The sequence below is a fragment of the Lampris incognitus genome, chromosome 16 (assembly GCF_029633865.1).
Source record: "Lampris incognitus isolate fLamInc1 chromosome 16, fLamInc1.hap2, whole genome shotgun sequence".
Classification (NCBI taxonomy): Eukaryota; Metazoa; Chordata; class Actinopteri; order Lampriformes; family Lampridae; genus Lampris; species Lampris incognitus.
This window is the reverse complement of record NC_079226.1, coordinates 5,436,838-5,454,532: the sequence shown is the minus strand read 5'-3', so window position 1 is coordinate 5,454,532 and position 17,695 is coordinate 5,436,838. Positions and strand designations below refer to the sequence as shown.

At 46.6% G+C, this 17,695-nt stretch overlaps 1 protein-coding gene across 1 annotated transcript in view; it reads left to right on the top strand.

The window, feature by feature from the left end:
- Positions 1-17,469, top strand: part of g2e3 (G2/M-phase specific E3 ubiquitin protein ligase) — a 30,273-nt gene extending 12,804 nt beyond the window's left edge. The window contains exons 5-18 of the mRNA XM_056296301.1: positions 288-412; positions 1,006-1,174; positions 2,996-3,102; positions 7,726-7,842; positions 8,487-8,611; positions 9,056-9,135; positions 9,455-9,696; positions 13,729-13,883; positions 14,099-14,283; positions 15,109-15,281; positions 15,590-15,629; positions 15,897-16,068; positions 17,102-17,242; positions 17,291-17,469. Of these exons, the coding sequence (XP_056152276.1) occupies positions 288-412; positions 1,006-1,174; positions 2,996-3,102; positions 7,726-7,842; positions 8,487-8,611; positions 9,056-9,135; positions 9,455-9,696; positions 13,729-13,883; positions 14,099-14,283; positions 15,109-15,281; positions 15,590-15,629; positions 15,897-16,068; positions 17,102-17,242; positions 17,291-17,469 (2,010 nt within the window). The remainder of the gene's footprint in view (positions 1-287; positions 413-1,005; positions 1,175-2,995; positions 3,103-7,725; positions 7,843-8,486; positions 8,612-9,055; positions 9,136-9,454; positions 9,697-13,728; positions 13,884-14,098; positions 14,284-15,108; positions 15,282-15,589; positions 15,630-15,896; positions 16,069-17,101; positions 17,243-17,290) is intronic.
- The last annotated feature ends 226 nt before the right edge of the window (positions 17,470-17,695 follow it).

The following is a 17,695-nucleotide window of genomic DNA, read 5'->3' as shown; positions in this document are numbered from 1 at the left end:
GCTGTGGTTCCAAAGACCTGAACTCCTCCACTTTCTGCACAAATTACACTGTCAAGTATTATTGAAATAAGATCCTTTTTGGCAGTGCAGGTATAATTTTACCGTTTCTTTAGGCTGATAACAAATAATAATTACATAGAAAAGGCCATCAGGTAGGTGTTCTTCATTAGGTGGTGATTTGGTGCATGTGTGTGTGTGTGTTGTAGACCTGTGTGAGTGCATTGTGTGTGTTGTAGACCCGTCTTAATTGTGTGTGGTGTAGTTACAGCTGTGTGCGTATGTTACAGACCTGTGTGGATTGTAAACAGAAGGGTGCATCTGTGGGCTGTTTCATCAGAAGCTGCAAGAAGAAGGTTCATTTTCCCTGTGGGAAGAATCAGCAGTTCATCTTCCAGTTCACTGACCTCTTTCAGTAAGTTCCCATCGCCAGCGCTGGCACCACACACACCGACACGAGACAAATTTTTTTTTTTAGTATTTTTCCCCTTTTTCTCCCAAATTGTATCCAGCCAATTACCCCACTCTTGCGAGCCGTCCCGGTCGCTGCTCCACCGCCTCTGCCGATCCGGGGAGGGCTGGTGACTCCACATGCCTCCTCCCATACATGTGGCATCACCAGCCGCTTCTTTTCACCTGACAGTGAGGAGTTTCACCAGGGGGACGTAGCACGTAGGAGGATCACCCTATTCCCCCCAGTTCCCCCTCCCCCCCCAAACAGGCGCCCCGACAGACCAGAGGAGGAGCTAGTGCAGCGACCAGGACACACCCACATCCGGCTTCCCATCTGCAGACACGACCAATTGTGTCTGTAGGGACGCCCGACCAGACTACTACCCAGACGCCCCACAAGACACGTTTTATACAGCGCGCACACGCACGCACACACACACACACACACACAAAACCACACAACATTTGAACCCGCACTGTGCTGTATCAATCCACCTGTCTCTCTCACATGTCCTTACCATCCTGTATCTACTTGTCTGTCTCCCCCTGTGTTAGGTCTTACTGTAAGGAACACAGTCCGACCCAGTCTGTATCAGCGTGTTCTGACCTGAGTTTGCCTCAGTCCTGTTCTGTGTGTCTGGACTCCATAGAACCGATTCTGTCCTACTCCATCCTCAAATGTCCTGCCTGCCACGCCAGCTGGTTCCACCGGGACTGTGTCCAGGTAACGGTACTGCTAGACTCACATCCTGGCCTGGCGAGTTGTTTTCTTCATTTACTGCTCTCACTCGCATGTCAGGGGGGTGTAGGGCAGCGGGTATGTACATGAACCCCACATGATCACGTGTTTCCCACCCTCTGATTGGTTAGATTATGTAACATAATAATAATAATAATAATGATATAGCACTTTTCTAAAACAATGCCACAAAGTGCTTCACAAAAAATAAAACCAGACAAGGCAAAAACAGCATAAATGAAAACAAATATCAAACATTTGTAAAAGCCTTCATAAAAAGAAACGTACTGCAGATGGTGGAGGGCGCCCTTGCTGATACCAGAATAAAGTGCATCACAATAGTCAAGATGAGACTAGTTAGAACATGTACAACTTTTTGCAGATCAGTAATTGATAAAAATGACCTAATTTTGGGGATTAGCTTGAGGTATTATTATTATTGGGGTATCCTTCTTTAAATAAAGTCTGCTTATTTTCCGCTTCCTCGCCGTGAGTTTTCTAGATTGTAAAATGTCCCACACTAATCCTTACAGTGTTTACTACCTCTCCAACTATGCCCCTTTTCTGTCTATATTTTCTTCTTCTTCGTGATTTTTTTTCGCTATTGCTTCCCAAATTAGTCTAAATCCAACCGAAGTAACCCCTAGCTCGAAATCTTCCCTCTTATGGACTACTATTTTAGCATTATGACTCCAAACAAAGGCTGACACTTTTTCCCGTCCCAATTTAGAGTCTCAAATGTCCAAGTAGTCAGCTGGTTCAACACATAAGACTCACTTTCCATTCATACAGTTGCTAGCACATTCACTCCACATGCACACTGCTCTGAGTGCTCCTCAGATTTCTGGCCTGTGTCGCTACTACTCCTAATGACTTTACCAGCTCTCTGGCACCTACCTGATGCCTTCCTTAGCACAAGTAACTATTTGATACAATTCCTCGACACAAAGGGTGGTATTTCTGTAGTTTATTCTCCTTCTTTACATATAAACTTTCATCCACAAACAAACAAACCAATCCCTTTTCCACACAGTCTCAGGACAACGTAAAAATATTTTAAAAAAACCCCACTTTGAATTTAAATGTAAATTGAGTTTTAGATCAATTGCGCACAAAAAAAAAGTTATGATAAGATCCACCTAAAAGCTCCATACTACTCCGGCTCCATACTGCTTCATACTGCTCTGTATTAAACGACCATGAGCGGTCAAAATGTCCGCTTGTAATTTGCGCGTGATGGTGTGCATCATGTCAGTATTTATGACGCGTGTTGGTGGCATCATTTCCTTGGTGAAGTTCACTGCTCTGTCCTAGAAACACACTAGCGTCCTCCAGTGCAGAGAAATAGTCTAAACTTGATGTTTGATTGTGTCCAACATGTCTGGTTACAGATACCATTACAGACGCATCATGACTACCCCTGAGGCGTTGCAGTATTTACAGGCGTTGGACAGCGGCCATTTTAAATTGTTTGAAAAATAGTATCAAAGTTGTTAAAATGTTAATTTCGGTGTCAGTTAGTTTCATAACAGACATACCAACATATGCAATGCATTAATATCTCAACTGGGTATTTATCTTGACAGAATATAGAGTTTAAAAAGCCGTCATTTTGACCACCCATGGTGGTTTTAGGTAGGAGTGAAATCCCGGTCGTTCTCGTGTTAAAAATATGCAGTGGATTTTCAGTGGTGTGTGTGACATACATGTGCTTGAATATGTTACACTGCTTAGTATTTTAAAGCAAAACCTCATCAGACTGTCTGTTTGCCTGTCTGTCTGTGTATCTGTCTGTCCGTCTGCCAGCATCAGGCCCACAGTGCTGGACTGTTCTTCTTCAGGTGTACTCTGTGTAACAACAAGGACAGCTTCCAGGAGGAGATGCTTCGAATGGGGATTCATATTCCACAGAGGTGAGACAGATATTACTAAGATAGTAGGGCTGTGTATTGGCGAGGATCTGGCGATACCATATGTATCATGATACATGGGTTACCATTCAATATATCACGATACAGGGGTTACCATTCAATATATCACGATACAGGGGTTACCATTCAGTATATCACGATACAGGGGTTATCATTCAGTATATCACGATACATGGGTTACCATTCAGTATATCACGATACATGGGTTACCATTCAGTATATCATGATACAGGGGTTACCATTCAATATATCACGATACAGGGGTTACCATTCAGTATATCACGATACAGGGGTTATCATTCAGTATATCACGATACAGGGGTTACCATTCAGTATATCATGATACAGGGGTTACCATTCAATATATCACGATACAGGGGTTACCATTCAGTATATCACGATACAGGGGTTACCATTCAGTATATCACGATACAGGGGTTACCATTCAGTATATCACAATACAGGGGTTACCATTCAGTATATCACGATACAGGGGTTACCATTCAGTATATCACGATACAGGGGTTATCATTCAGTATATCACGATACATGGGTTACCATTCAGTATATCACGATACAGGGGCTACCATTCAGTGTATCACGATACAGGGGTTATCATTCAGTATATCACGATTCAGGGGTTACCATTCAGTATATCACGATACAGGGGTTACCATTCAGTATATCACGATACATGGGTTACCATTCAGTATATCACGATACAGGGGTTACCATTCAGTATATCACGATACAGGGGTTACCATTCAGTATATCACGATACAGGGGTTATCATTCAGTATATCATGATACATGGGTTACCATTCAGTATATGACGATACAGGGGTTACCATTCAGTATATCACGATAAAGGGGTTACCATTCAGTATATCACGATACAGGGGTTACCATTCAGTATATGACGATACAGGGGTTACCATGCAATATATCACGATACAGGGGTTACCATTCAATATATCACGATACAGGGGTTACCATTCAGTATATCACGATACAGGGGTTACCATTCAGTATATCACGATACAGGGGTTACCATTCAATATATCACGATTCAGGGGTTACCATTCAGTATATCACGATTCAGGGATTATGATTCAATACATTGCGATAATGTGATACTGTAAGAAAGGTGATATATTGTGATTTCATAGGCCTGTGTTCTTTGTGCTTATGCTACTTCCTGTCTCAGTTTACGTTGTTGTGTTGGAGTGGAAGAGTCAAATGGATGAAGGTAGATTACAACACTGTTATCTAGCAGTTGTGGGGTTACACACAACACAACATGTTTGTCATGAACCTTTACATGTAAACAATTAAAAATCCATATAGTGGGTTTGAGAATCGATACGGTATCACAAAAGATAATATCGTGATACTCCAGTATATCGATATTTTCGTACACCCCTATGAGATAGTAATACATTACTGCATAAAACACATTACTAAATAAAAAACATGTAGATTCATAAATTATTACATGAAAAAAAATCAGCATATGAACTGGACATCCATATCATATCAGTGTCATTTCCTTTCTGCTTGGGTTCTGGGTATGATGCTGACGCAATGGACACTGAAGTTGTGTCAGTTATCTCCTGGCCGGCGCTATTTGGGATCAAACCAGCAGCGTAGAAGAGAGTTTGTCCAAAGAAAATATAAGTCATGTTTGGATCTGTAACCAAGGCTCATTACATTACATTACATTACAGTCATTTAGCCGACGCTTTTATCCAAAGCGACTTACAATACGTGCATCATTTAGCTTAGGAAATCAGGAGAACTACTAGTCATCAGAGGTCATAAGTGCATCTAAACAAGCATCTAAGAGCAAAACCAGTGCTAAAGTAAAAGTGCAAGAAAGAGATTTTTTTTTCAGGGCCATATTACAGAAACTGCCTATCCTTAAGATGGGAAGAGTCTAAGATGGGATTTTCCCCAGTGTGACATTACAGAAGCAAATCCTACCTGACTTTAGGATTCCCATCTTATCTTACTTCATCCTGTCTTACCTCAGGTTAGGAAGTCCTAAATGCTCAATCCAACATCGCTTATCAACTTTTATGTCTGTTACCTAGCAACCGACACTGCTTTTCTCATCTCGCCGAGCTACACAACTTTGTAAATGTAGTTTTTCTCATTGAAACATACTGAGACACACACTGAGACACACACTGAGACATACAGACACACTGAGACACACACTGAGACATACAGACATACACTGAGACATACACTGAGACATACACTGAACATACACTGAGACACACACTGAGACACACACTGAGACACACACTGAACATACACTGAGACATACACTGAGAAACACAGTGAGACACATGCTGAGACACACAGTGAGACACATGCTGAGACACACACTGAGACACACACTGAGACATACAAAAATAGAACAAAAACAACGATGGGTACTTTACTTCAAGACAGATGAGTTAGAGGTGTTGCTGATGTAGCGAGCTGATTTTTTTTTTTCTCCCCAATTGTACCTGGCCAATCAATCCGCTCTCCGAGCTGTCCCGGTCACTGCTCCACCCCCTCTGCTGACCCGGGGAGGGCTGCAGACTACCACGTCTCCCCCGATACATGTGGAGTCACCAGCCGCTTCCTTTCACCTGACAGTGGGGAGTTTCACCAGGGGGATGTAGCACATGGGAGGATCATGCTATTCCCCCAGTCCCCCCTCCTCCCTGAACAGGCGCCCCGACCAACCAGAGGCGCCGCTAGTGCAGCAACCAGGACACATACCCACATCCGGCTTCCCACCCCGCAGGCACGGCCAATTGTGTCTGTAGGGACGCCCGACCAAGCTGGACGTAACACGGGGATTCGAACTGGCGATCCCCGTGTTGGTATGCAACAGAATAGACCGCTACGCCGCCCGGACGCCCCACTTTTCCTATCTGAAGTTAAGAACCTTGACTTAAGTTAAGAACATTGCCCCGTTACTTTGAACAGTTGACCCCAAGTATTTAAACTCATCCAGCTTCGTCACCTCTACTCCTTGCATCCTCACCATTCCGCTGTCCTCCCTCTCGTTCACACACATGTATTGTCAGCATATTTGACTTGGCAAAGGTTTTACGCCGGATGCCCTTCGTGATGCAACCCTCCCCATTTATCGGGGTTTGGGACCGGCTCTAAGAATGCACTGGCTTGTGCGTCCTCAGTAACTGGGTTTGCCAACCTTGATCCTCTACAGTTTGCTTATCGGTCAAATAGATGTGTGAGTCCGCGGCGGTGTAGTGGTCTAAGCATCGGCTTTGTGTCGATGCAGTTGCCCACTGGGGACCGGGGTTCGCGCCTCGGTCTCGTCAGATCCGACTATGGCCGGACTCCATGAAGCAGCAGTAATTGGCAGCGCTGTCTTCGGGAGGAGGACGGAGTCGGCTTGTGTTCATCACATGAATGCGTCTCTGTGTGTGTCGGAAAAAGCAGTGGTTCGGCCTCGAAAATGGGGAGGCGTCTCCTTCGGGACTGCCGGCCGGAGAGATGCAGTTGGCGAACACTTGCAGTACAAGGGTGGGTGTTTGATCTAAAATAGGGATCGATTGGCCACTAAATTAGGAGAAAAAGAGAAAAATCTGAAATAAATTTAAGGAAGAAAAAAGAACATTGACTTAGGAGCTGTTCATCTGTAATGGCTTTTTTCCTAAATCAGGTCCTAACCCTAATTACCGTGGTTACCATACAGTTAAGGTAGGATCTGCAAGTTAGGAAGTCTCTGTAATACAACCCCAGAGGAACAACTTGAGTCTGCTGCCCTCCTGGTGTCTTATGTTGACACCATTTGCTGTTTGTAAACATGAAGACATTTTTAAGAATATGAAACGTCTCAGGGGTGGCACGGTGGCGCAGTGGTTAGCGCGGTTGCCTCACTGCAAGAAGGTCCTGGGTTCGAGCCCGGGGTAGTCCAACCTTGGGGGTCGTTCCGGGTCGTCCTCTGTGTGGAGTTTGCATGTTCTGCCCGTGTCTGTGTGGGTTTCCTCTGGGTGCTCCTGTTTCCTCCCACAGTCCAAAGACATCGGCCATACTGAATTGTCCCTAGGTGTGTGTGTGTGTGTGTGTGTGTGTGTGTGTGTGTGTGTGTGTGTGTGTGTGTGTGTGTGTGTTTGGGCCCTGTGTGATGGCCTGGCAGCCTGTCCAGGGTGTCTCCCCGCCTACCGCCCAGTGACTTCTTGGATAGGCTCCAGCATCCCCGTGACCCTGAGAGCAGGATAAGCAGTTTGGATAATGGATGGATGGACATGTCTCAGTACCGCTTATTGTCCGTTACTCAGTCATTACGAACACTACATAATAATTGCAATTAGTTAAAAGTGTAATAATGATGAACATAGTCTGTTAATAGTACGTCTGTAAACCCACACAGTATCTTGTAATGTCCCTATGTCCACTTCAACCAGACAACATCCTGATGCTGTTGTCAACGTTGGATGACACTTGACTTCACCAGGCAGAAACACAGCCGGGCTCACTGACTGGTTGAACACATCGACAGGCGGCTGTGTGGCTCTGTACAGCCAAAATGACTGTAGGTTCATTCACAGTTTGCTTTGTCTCCACATCCTGCAGAGATGCATCATGGGAGTTGGAGGCCAACGCATATGAGGAGCTGCTGGAGGTTTATCAGCACTGTGATGCCCCCATCTGCGTCTGCAGCATTGGACGCAAGCACTCTGCTAAGACTGGGTATGTGACTGTTGTTGTTTATATTTGGCTTATTTAGTTGTCCACACTGAAACATGGATCTAACAGGAAATAGTCTATAACGTGTCCTCATCTGGCTCTGGACAACAGGTGTAAATGTGTCAGCGGTACATGTATGATGTTGGGCATTAGCTTACTTTTTTTATTTTCTCTCAGTAAATAAAAGCTAATCTGATCACAATCTGCTACTACTACTTTGAGCTGCTCCCATTAGCGGGGGGGGCACAGCAGATCATCCGTGTCCATCTCTTCCTGTCCTCTGCATCTTCCTCTGCCACACCAGTCACCTGCATGTCCTCCCTCACCACATCCATAAACCTCCTCTTTGGCCTTCCTCTTCTCCTCTTCCCTGGCAGCTCCATATTCAGCATCCTTCTCCCAGTATACCCAGCATCTCTCCTCCACACGTCCAAGCCATCTCAATCTTGTCTCTCTTGCTTTGTCTCCAAACCGTCCAACCTGAGCTGTCCCTCGTTCCTAATCCTGTCCTTCTTCACCACTCCCAGTGAAATAATAACTTTAATCCGATCACAATATTCAACCATATACAAAGAAATGTGCCTTGGGTCCATCTCCTGCTAGCTAGCCTGCGGCTGTTGTAATGGTACCTACCGCATGTGTTCCAGATGGTTTGAGATTCTGCGCTGCAGGCTCTGTGGCTCCAGGGGGACCCACAGGAAGTGTTCAGAGCTCAGGTTGCACACCACGAACTGGGCCTGTCTGGCGTGCACCCAGGCTGTGGACGGGACCGGTGAGTCTCACTGATCCACACATCTTGGTGAAGCTACAGTCATTTAGGTCGCTGTTTGTGTCCTGGGAAAGTCGTACCAGACTGTAACCATGAAGATACACAACTCTGAAAGTCTTCATAATTTGGATTTTCATGGATGATAGAGAATATAAAAAGGAATGTACATCTTTAAAAAGAAATTAGTTGAGTTAAAGGACTCTGCACCAAAATTCTTCATCATTGCCTAAAGAAGAGCTATTCTTTACCTCCGTGCTACATCTTGAAAAGGACTGTCATTATTTTTAGTTCTTAGGTCTGGCAGTGGTTTTCCCTAAGTGTCGCTTTTTTAAACTGTGGTCTGATTTTGGTGCAGCTGTTTATGAGAGAGAATTCAATTCAGGACTACTAACTGCCGATGACAGTGATGACAATGGTACTGATGAAGATGTGTGTTTCTCCTTGTAGCCTCCCTGATGCCCAGAGGGGAGTCTCCTCAGGTTGGAGGACAAAGAAAGAGCCTCCTGTCTAAACACCGTCGCTCATCCGTCCACTCCCCCATCACCTTTAAAAGGTACACACACACACACACACACACACACACACACACACACGTCACACACACACTCTCCCTCTGCTCACATATCACTCCTGCTTATGACAGCAAATCAACTTAATATGATGGCTGGTGATCTCCTCCTTTGCTTCTCTGTCTGTCTGTCTGTCTGTCTCTCTCTCTCTCTCTCTCTCTCTCTCTCTGTCAGACCATTATTATCTAATGGATCACCAGGACCATTATTATCTAACGGATCACCAGAGGAGCTTCTCCAGGCCTTGACTGTCCAGCTGATCTCCCCCCTCACCCAGACCTCCTGTCAGGCCTCCCCTAAGGCCTCCCCCCAGCCGCAGCATAACCTCCAGGCTTCTCCTATTCTGGATGCTGAAACCCAGACTTCTCCCGTCGAATCACGGGCCCAGGTCTCCCCTGTCCTCCTCCAGCCCCCGGCCCACTCCAGCCTTGTTGAGGTGAATGGAGACCAGGCTCTCACTGCTGGCCTGGCCTTGGTGAGGAGGACCGACTTCAACCCTGCACACAGACTGTCCGTCAGGTCAGTACTTTGACTGATACACATCAGTGTGAGCAGTTTTTGAGCGTTCTACCATATAACTCTCTTTAAAGCTGCAATCCTGGGTCTCCTGGTTTTGTTGTTACAGTGTCTCCTGTGTAGGCGTTTGGGAGGTGAGTGTTGTTCGAGCGCCATTCAGAATGAATGAGAGTCAGCAGTGCTGTTGTGTCAGGAGCAAACAACAAAAAAAACCTGGTTGAACCCGAGTTTTACGGTGTGACAGTTTGATTTAGCAGATGCTCTTATCCAAAGTGACGTACATCTGAGAGTTAATACAACGCAAGCAAGGATCTAGTCGGGAAAACCAGGTTCAAGTCCAGTAGGACATGGGTGTTAACAGGCAGTGCACAAAGGAAATGCATAGGGTGCATAGAAGCGATTTTTTTTTTAATATATATTTTTCCCACTTTTTCTCCCCAATTGTACTTGGCCAATTACTCCACTCTTATGACCCGTCCCGGTCTCTGCTCCACCCCCTCTGCCGATCCGGGGAGGGCTGCAGACTACCACATGTCTCCTCCAATACATGTGGAGTCACCAGCCGCTTCTTTTCACCTGACAGTGAGGAGTTTCACCAGGGGGACGTAGCACATGGAAGGATCACGCTATTCCCCCCAGTCCCCCCTCCCCCCTGAACAGGTGCCCTGACCGACCATAGGAAGTGCTAATGCAGCGACCAGGACACATGCCTACATCCAGCTTCCCACCCACAGACACGGCCAATTGTGTCTGTAGGAATGCCCGACCAAGCTAGAGGTAACACGGGGATTCGAACCGGCGAGCCCCATTTTGGTAGATGATGGAACAGACCGTCACGCCACCCGGACGCCCTTTTGTGTTTCTATCAATACCATCAGGTGTGCAGGTGTTCATGAAAGATCTGGGTCTTTACCTTCTTAAAGATGGAGAGGGACTCAGCGGATCGAATGGCGTTCAGTAACTCGTTCCACCACCGGGGAACTACAGAAGAGAAGAGTCTGGCTCGTCAGCGTCGCCAGGTCATTTTGCCAGGGCTTGATAGTCTTCGTGACATAACAACCTGTCAAAATAAATGCAGGTCTCTAAACTAACTCCGTGGGTGTGTGGTATGTGTGTTTGTGTGTGTGTGTGTGTGTGTGTGTGTGTGTGTGTGTGTGTGTGTGTGTGTGTGTGTGTGTGTGTGCATGGTCTGACTAGTGACTTGGGGCCCCATTGTGGCGTCATTCATGTAGTACTATCTGTTGGTGAAGGTCTTCTACCAGCTTGTTTTGTCATATCTGCTTGTTAGACACAACAACACTTCTTCAAACTCAACACTACCTGCCCTCTTCTTCCTCATCTGGCTGCTATGACAAAGATGTAAAACACCATGCACCCTGTCATTTTTTCAGGCACACTTGTAAAAAGTTTCTAAAAACAAATTTGTATAAATGTAAATCTGTAGAATTGTAGTTTTAAAATGTGCAGAACAGAGTTCTCAGAGTCAGAAATCAGGAACACTTCATTTCATGCACTTGCGCACATGAAATGAAACGAAACATCTTTCCCCCAGCCCACAGCAGTGCAACACAAAGACAAAAACACATCCAAAAACTACAAGAACACACATATCCAAACTAACACATATATCTAAAATAAAGAAAATCACTGTCCAGGAGAACGAACGCCAGCCAGGATGACTGTCAGAACTGCCGGTCTGCATGGGCTAGCAGTTAGCTTAGCCTGCCTCGCGTCCACATCCTGTCAGACTGCCCTTAGTGTTTCCTCTTAGGGTGCAGCTCTGGTCAGGGCCGTGGTCCTTGGGCCCACAGGACACAGCAGACCAGGCTCCCTCAACCGATCCAACGCCAGCTGTCCCAGCCAGACACCTCCGACACACCTCCCCGTACTCCACATGACGACACTAAAAACACAGTCAAAGCTACGTGAGGCCTCTGCCAGACTGCCCTCAGGGTTATTGGAACTGCCCGTCTGCATGGGCTAGCAGTTAGCTTAGCATGCCCCGCTTCCACGTCCTGTCAGACCGCCCTCGGTGTTTCCTCTTCGGGCGCAGCTACAGGCAGGGCCGTGGTCCCTGCGCCAACAGGACACAGCAGACCAAGCCGATCCCAGCCGATGGACAAAGACATGCATGGACGGTACTGGGTGAGGCCACCGCAAACGTGAATTTGTGCCGCCATCCTCCCACACCAGAAGCGGACGTGTACTGTCAACACTGTATTAGGTCCACTTTAATAGACATTTCCCAATATCAAGTGCAAGTGGTTAAAATCCACTGCAAAATGAAGAAATTACATTGATGCAATGCATTGTGGGTTGAAAACAGGATGGTTTGGTTTTTTTAGCTGGCCAACAAGCTGAAAGCCACTGCAGTTGTATGTCCATGTTCTAGTGTGTTTTACTTGGTTAGCTGGTAGTGGTAAGCGTTTGTTGTGGATAGCACTGGGCTTGGCTCTGGCTGTTGTCGGGAGACAAATAAGAACCCATTTTAAACAAGGGGAAATAAGTTATTATGTAGAGAAGTGTTAGACTCCTACATAATGACTGCTGACTTATTATTTACTTCTGGTTTTGAGATGTGTATTAATTTTTATTGGATATTCCTTATAGATTTCAGAGTTTTAAAACCCTTGATAAAGCACCCTGTTGACAGCAGAATAAGGGAACAGATTTACTTTTTTTCTCTCTTTAAATATTGTTTCGGATGAACTGTGTTTCACTAACAGAATCTCATGGACAGGATCTCAAGGTGCAGCCAAGGTGAGGAGTGTGTCCGTTTTGGGAACCTCAGAATTGCATCTCTGCTGTTTGCAGATGATGTGGTTTTGTTGGCTTCATCAGAACGCGACCTCCAGCGCACTGGGGCGGTTCGCAGCTGAGCGTGAAATGGCCGGGATGAGAGTCAGCACCTCCAAGTCTGAGGCCATGGTTCTCTACCGAAAAATGGTGGATTGCTCCCTCCGGGTTGGGGATGAGTTGTTGCCTCAAGTGAAGGAGTTCAAGTATCTCGGGGTCTTGTTCACAAGTGAGGGTAGGATGGAGCGGGAGATTGACAGGTGGATTGGTGCAGCATCAGCAGTAATGCGGACGTTGTACCGGACCGTTGTGGTGAAGAGGAAGCTGAGCCGGAAGACAAAGCTCTCAATTTACCAGTCAGTCTTCATTCCAACCCTCACCTATGGTCATGAGCTTTGGGTAGTGACCGAAAGGGTGAGATTGCGGATACAAGCGACTGAAATTAGTTTCCTCCGTAGGGTGTCTGGGCTCAGCCTTAGAGATAGGGTGAGGAGCTCGGACATCTGGAGGGAGCTCGGGAGTAGAACCAGAAAGGCGCCATTTGAGTTGGTTCAGGCATCTGATCAGGATGCCTCCTGGGCGCCTTCCTTTGGAATTTTTCTGGACACGTCCAACTGGGTGGAGACCCCGGGGTAGACCCCGAACTCGCTGGAGGGACTACATGCCCAATCTGGCCTGGGAACGCCTTGGGATCCCCCAGGAGGAGCTGGAGGGCATTGCTGGGGAGAGGGACGCCTGGAGTGCCCTACTTAGTTTGCTGCCACTGCGACGTGACCCCGGAGAAGCGGCTGAAGATGAATGAATGAATGAACTGTGTTTTTTGGGAAATTCATGTTTTCTGAATGTGAACACATCGCTAGTTAAATCTTTACCAGGTTCTTTACCACAGAAGATCCCTCACATCTCAAACATTAGACTCATCCTCATGCTAGAACAGTAATGGCTGGATAGATAACCAATTTTTACTAATGTTATGATCATATTTACCAGACACAATCTGAGGTAAGAAAATATTTTATAGTACATTTGGATTGTTATGTCACTATCTTAATTTCATGGTTCTCTGTAGATACAAAAATACCATGCAGACACACTCTAACACAAGATGATTGACTGTCCTGCTGCCTTACAGCTTATGTCTTTACATTGGCTGCTGGTTTTGTCCAGTGGTGTCTGATTCTCGACCCCCGAGTAAGGAGTTCAGAATTCAATCATCATCTCTCCATCACCTCTGTCCAGTTTCAAAGGCAACCAAAGGACTTCATTTCCCAACCTCCCGTGCTACAGCGAAGCGGCCACGCGTTTCTTCCTGAAGCTGCTGGTGCAGCAGATCCAGAACTCGGTGGTGTTTGAAGGCCCGGAAGACTTCAAAAACCTGGCTCTGGATGCTCAGGGTAGGATGACTCTTAACCACAGCACTTCCAGATACCTGGTTCTGGATTACCCAGACCGGGCCTTGGGGTGGTAGAGGTGGTAGAGAATTTAGAAATTATTCATATCAAAGACTTGAAAAGAACAGTTTTTGTAATGTACCAACAAATTGTGTGTGTGTGTGTGTGTGTGTGTGTGTGTGTGTGTGTGTGTGTGTGTGTGTGTGTGTGTTCTCCAGCTCTTCGTGAGGACCTGTACTTTGACCTGGGCTGTCTCCTGGCTCTCTCTCTGGTGCATGGCGGTCCTCCTCTCCACTTCTTCTCCCCCGCCCTCTACCAGTGTCTGTTCAACTTCCCCCACAACTCTCCCCTCAACCTCACTCACATGACACAGGACTCCCACTTCACACGCCAGCTACACAAGGTGAGTAGCTGCAGAGCAAATCCGTTTGTTAGTGGACATAGTCTACCTTGCGGACATGTACATGTATGATGAGAACCAGGTTTATGACCAGGTCTGCTCAGTTTTCATATATAGGGGGTATTAAACCCTTTTTGACACGTTTTCAGTTGAAGTCTTGTTATGGGTCAGGGATGGTTGAGCTGATTGTCCTGTCGATACATTCAACATAAACAAGATGCACCACACGCCGGCTTTGAGAGAGAAAATCTGCTTTTTCTTTCGTCCTCGTTATCATGAACCCCCTCCGAATTGCCATAAGGGGGCACTTACGATGGTGAGACCCGTGTGACGTAGGTGACGCATGTGGCATCCAGTACGGTAGACCAGTAATATATGAGACGAGTAGAAAGATGACACGTCGACACTGGAAAGTAAACTCTCTTGGCAGACTTGAGAGAAGCTGAGATGAGATGTTCTACTACAACAGTTACCCTCAGTCTAACCCACACCACCATCACCTTCCTCTACAGCTACACCCCTTTATATCCTTTATACATGGAGACCACCATCTCTGTCCTCTACATCTACACCCCTTTATACATGGAGGCCACCATCTCTGTCCTCTACATCTGCACCCCTTTATATCCTTTATACCTGGACACCTCCATCACTGTCCTGTAGAGCTACATCTTTTTATAAATGTAAAGACTAACAGGCAGACTGTTATTTACTTTAAATCAGATGACTGAGCTCCTGCTTCAGGATTTATTGATAAAGCATGGCTCACTGTGTATTCACAGTTGCTGACTGTTTGTTTGATTGATGGACTGACTGTTTGTGTTGTAGATAGAAGAGTCCAGCTCACTGGAGGAGCTGAAGGAGGCCATGGCAGCAAATAGGGACTACTTAGAACTGGCTGGCTGTAGTCGACCAATCAGCAGGCTGGATGAGAAGGAGGCTCTGGTGGAGGACCTGGTCAGCTTTACTGTCATCACCAGGATGCAACTGCCACTGCAGAGGTGACAGAGAGGGGGGGGGCTGTTGAATGAAGGAGGGGAGAGAGCGAGAGATGGAGAACATTTGGATGAAGGAATGAGAAAGAAAGGGAAAGAGGGACTGAAGGACAGAGGGTAGAAGACCACAAGAGGCAGAGAAAAAAAGATATTTTTTTTAAAATTCTCAGTAAACTGGTATTAAACTGTCTGTTATCTGTATATAAACACTAAATAGGTGATTATCGTTAGGATATGTTTTTCTGATCACGTGTGAGAGTCTTATCTGTTTATTCTGTCTGTGTCTGTGTCTCACCGTCTTGTCTGTCCTCCAGGTTTCGAGAGGGCCTACAGACACTGGGTGTGTTTGAACAGGTACAAAGTTTACTGTCATTCCTGCAAAATGCAAATCATCTGATCACTAATCTTCAGTACTGGAGTGAGACTATATCCTTTCACTTCACAGTAAAAAAGTGGTCCTATGAACGGTCTTTAGTTGGTACAGTCAGTACTGTTCTGGTACCATCAGCCCACCGTGACACACCTGCTGCACAGCTGATGTTTCTTTCTTTCTGCCAGTGTTCAGTTTCATTCGTTTTGAAATGAAACTCAAAGGTTTAAACATATGTGCTGTTGACTCAGGTGCAGCTGTTCCCGGCAGTGTTCTGCAAGGTGTTCTGTGGCCCAGCAGAACCGCTCACAGCTCAGACCATCAGTGAGCTCTTCACCGTCTGCTTCTCCTCACAGGAAGACAGACGGCACCGGGAGATGTCGGTCATCACCTTCTGGAGACATTTCTTAATGGAGTGTGATGGTAAGGAACCATCCTGTTCCCAAACAACCACAGGTTAAATACCCCAAACCAGGGGGCGTCCGGGTAGCGTGGTGGTCTATTCCGTTCCCTACCAACACAGGGATCGCTGGTTTGAATCTCTGTGTTACCCCCGGTTTGGTCTGGCGTCCCTACAGACACACAATTGGCCGTGTCTGCGGGTGGGAAGCCGGATGTGTGTATGTGTCCTGGTCGCTGCACTAGCGCCTCCTCTGGTCGGTCGGGGCGCCTGTTTGGGGGGGAGGGGGAACTGGGGGAATAGCGTGATCCTCCCACGCGCTACGTCCCCCTGGTGAAACTCCTCACTGTCAGGTGAAAAGAAGCAGCTGGAGACTCCACATGTATCGGAGGAGACATGCGGTAGTCTGCAGCCCTCCCCGGATCAGCAGAGGGAGTGGAGCAGTGACCGGGACGGCTCGGAAGAGTGGGGTAATTGGCTGGGTACGATTGGGGAGAAAGTGGGGGGGGGGTCCAAAAAAATACCCCAAACCATCCACATTCAAGAGTCCTTGAGCAAGGCATTGATTCTCCAGCTGGTCTCTCATTTAAAGTCACTGTGGATGAGTGTCAGCTAAGGGACTGTACAAGGTTCTAAGAGTTAAAGGTTCTGTATGTGATATTTCTGTTTACCTGAAGCGTAATATGACATAGATATAAAATGACTTGTAGATATCATAAAGTAACTAACGAGTATCATATGACTGATAAATATCAATATTACTGGTGAATATCATAACTAGTAAATGAAATATGACTAGTAAATGTCATATGACTAACACATGTCGTTATATGACTATTAAATATATCATGACTAGTAAATGCAGGACATCGTAAAGATAATCTGCAAAGCATCATGGGTAACATGGTCTAGCTAATGGTACCTTCTTAAATGTGTTTCCTTAGAGCAAGGCAGGAATATAACCTTTTTACTTGTCTCCATCCTTCCGCTCCTTTCCCTCTTCTTCATCCTTCTCCACTGTATCCACTTCCCACCTCTCCTCTCAACTCCTCCCAGTTGGAAGGAGTTCCATTTTTCTGCAGGACCTCCTATTGTTTGCCACGGGAACAGAGGAGGTGCCTGCTGTGGGCATCCTCCCCCCACCCACCCTCTCTTTCCTCCACCCTGCCTGTCCTGAGATGAGACAAGAGTGGGGAGGTAGGGAGGAGGTGAAAGACAGAGGGATAGAAGCAGGTTGTCAGCCAGAGGAGCAGATGGATGGAGGAGGAAGCGAGGTACTTTTTCCACAGAGTGACCCCAGCACCAACCGCCTCTTCCTACCTGTCACCTCTTCCTACCAGGCCTTCAAGTGCTCCATGGAGCAGGTCATCAGCAACTGCACACACCTCAGTAGACAGGTAGAGGAAAGGCTGGACCACAGCTGAGTTTTGGCCATGGATGGGTGGATGAATGGATGGATCAACGGATAGTTTGGTGGATAGATGGTTGGGTGGGTGGATGGATGAACGAATGGAGGGATGGACAGTTTGGTGGATGTTGGACAGGTTTGGGGATGGATGGATGGATGGATGGACAGGTCAGTCGATGGATGTGCGGATGGATTGATGGATGGATATATTGATGGGTGAATGGACGGACGGGTGGATGGAT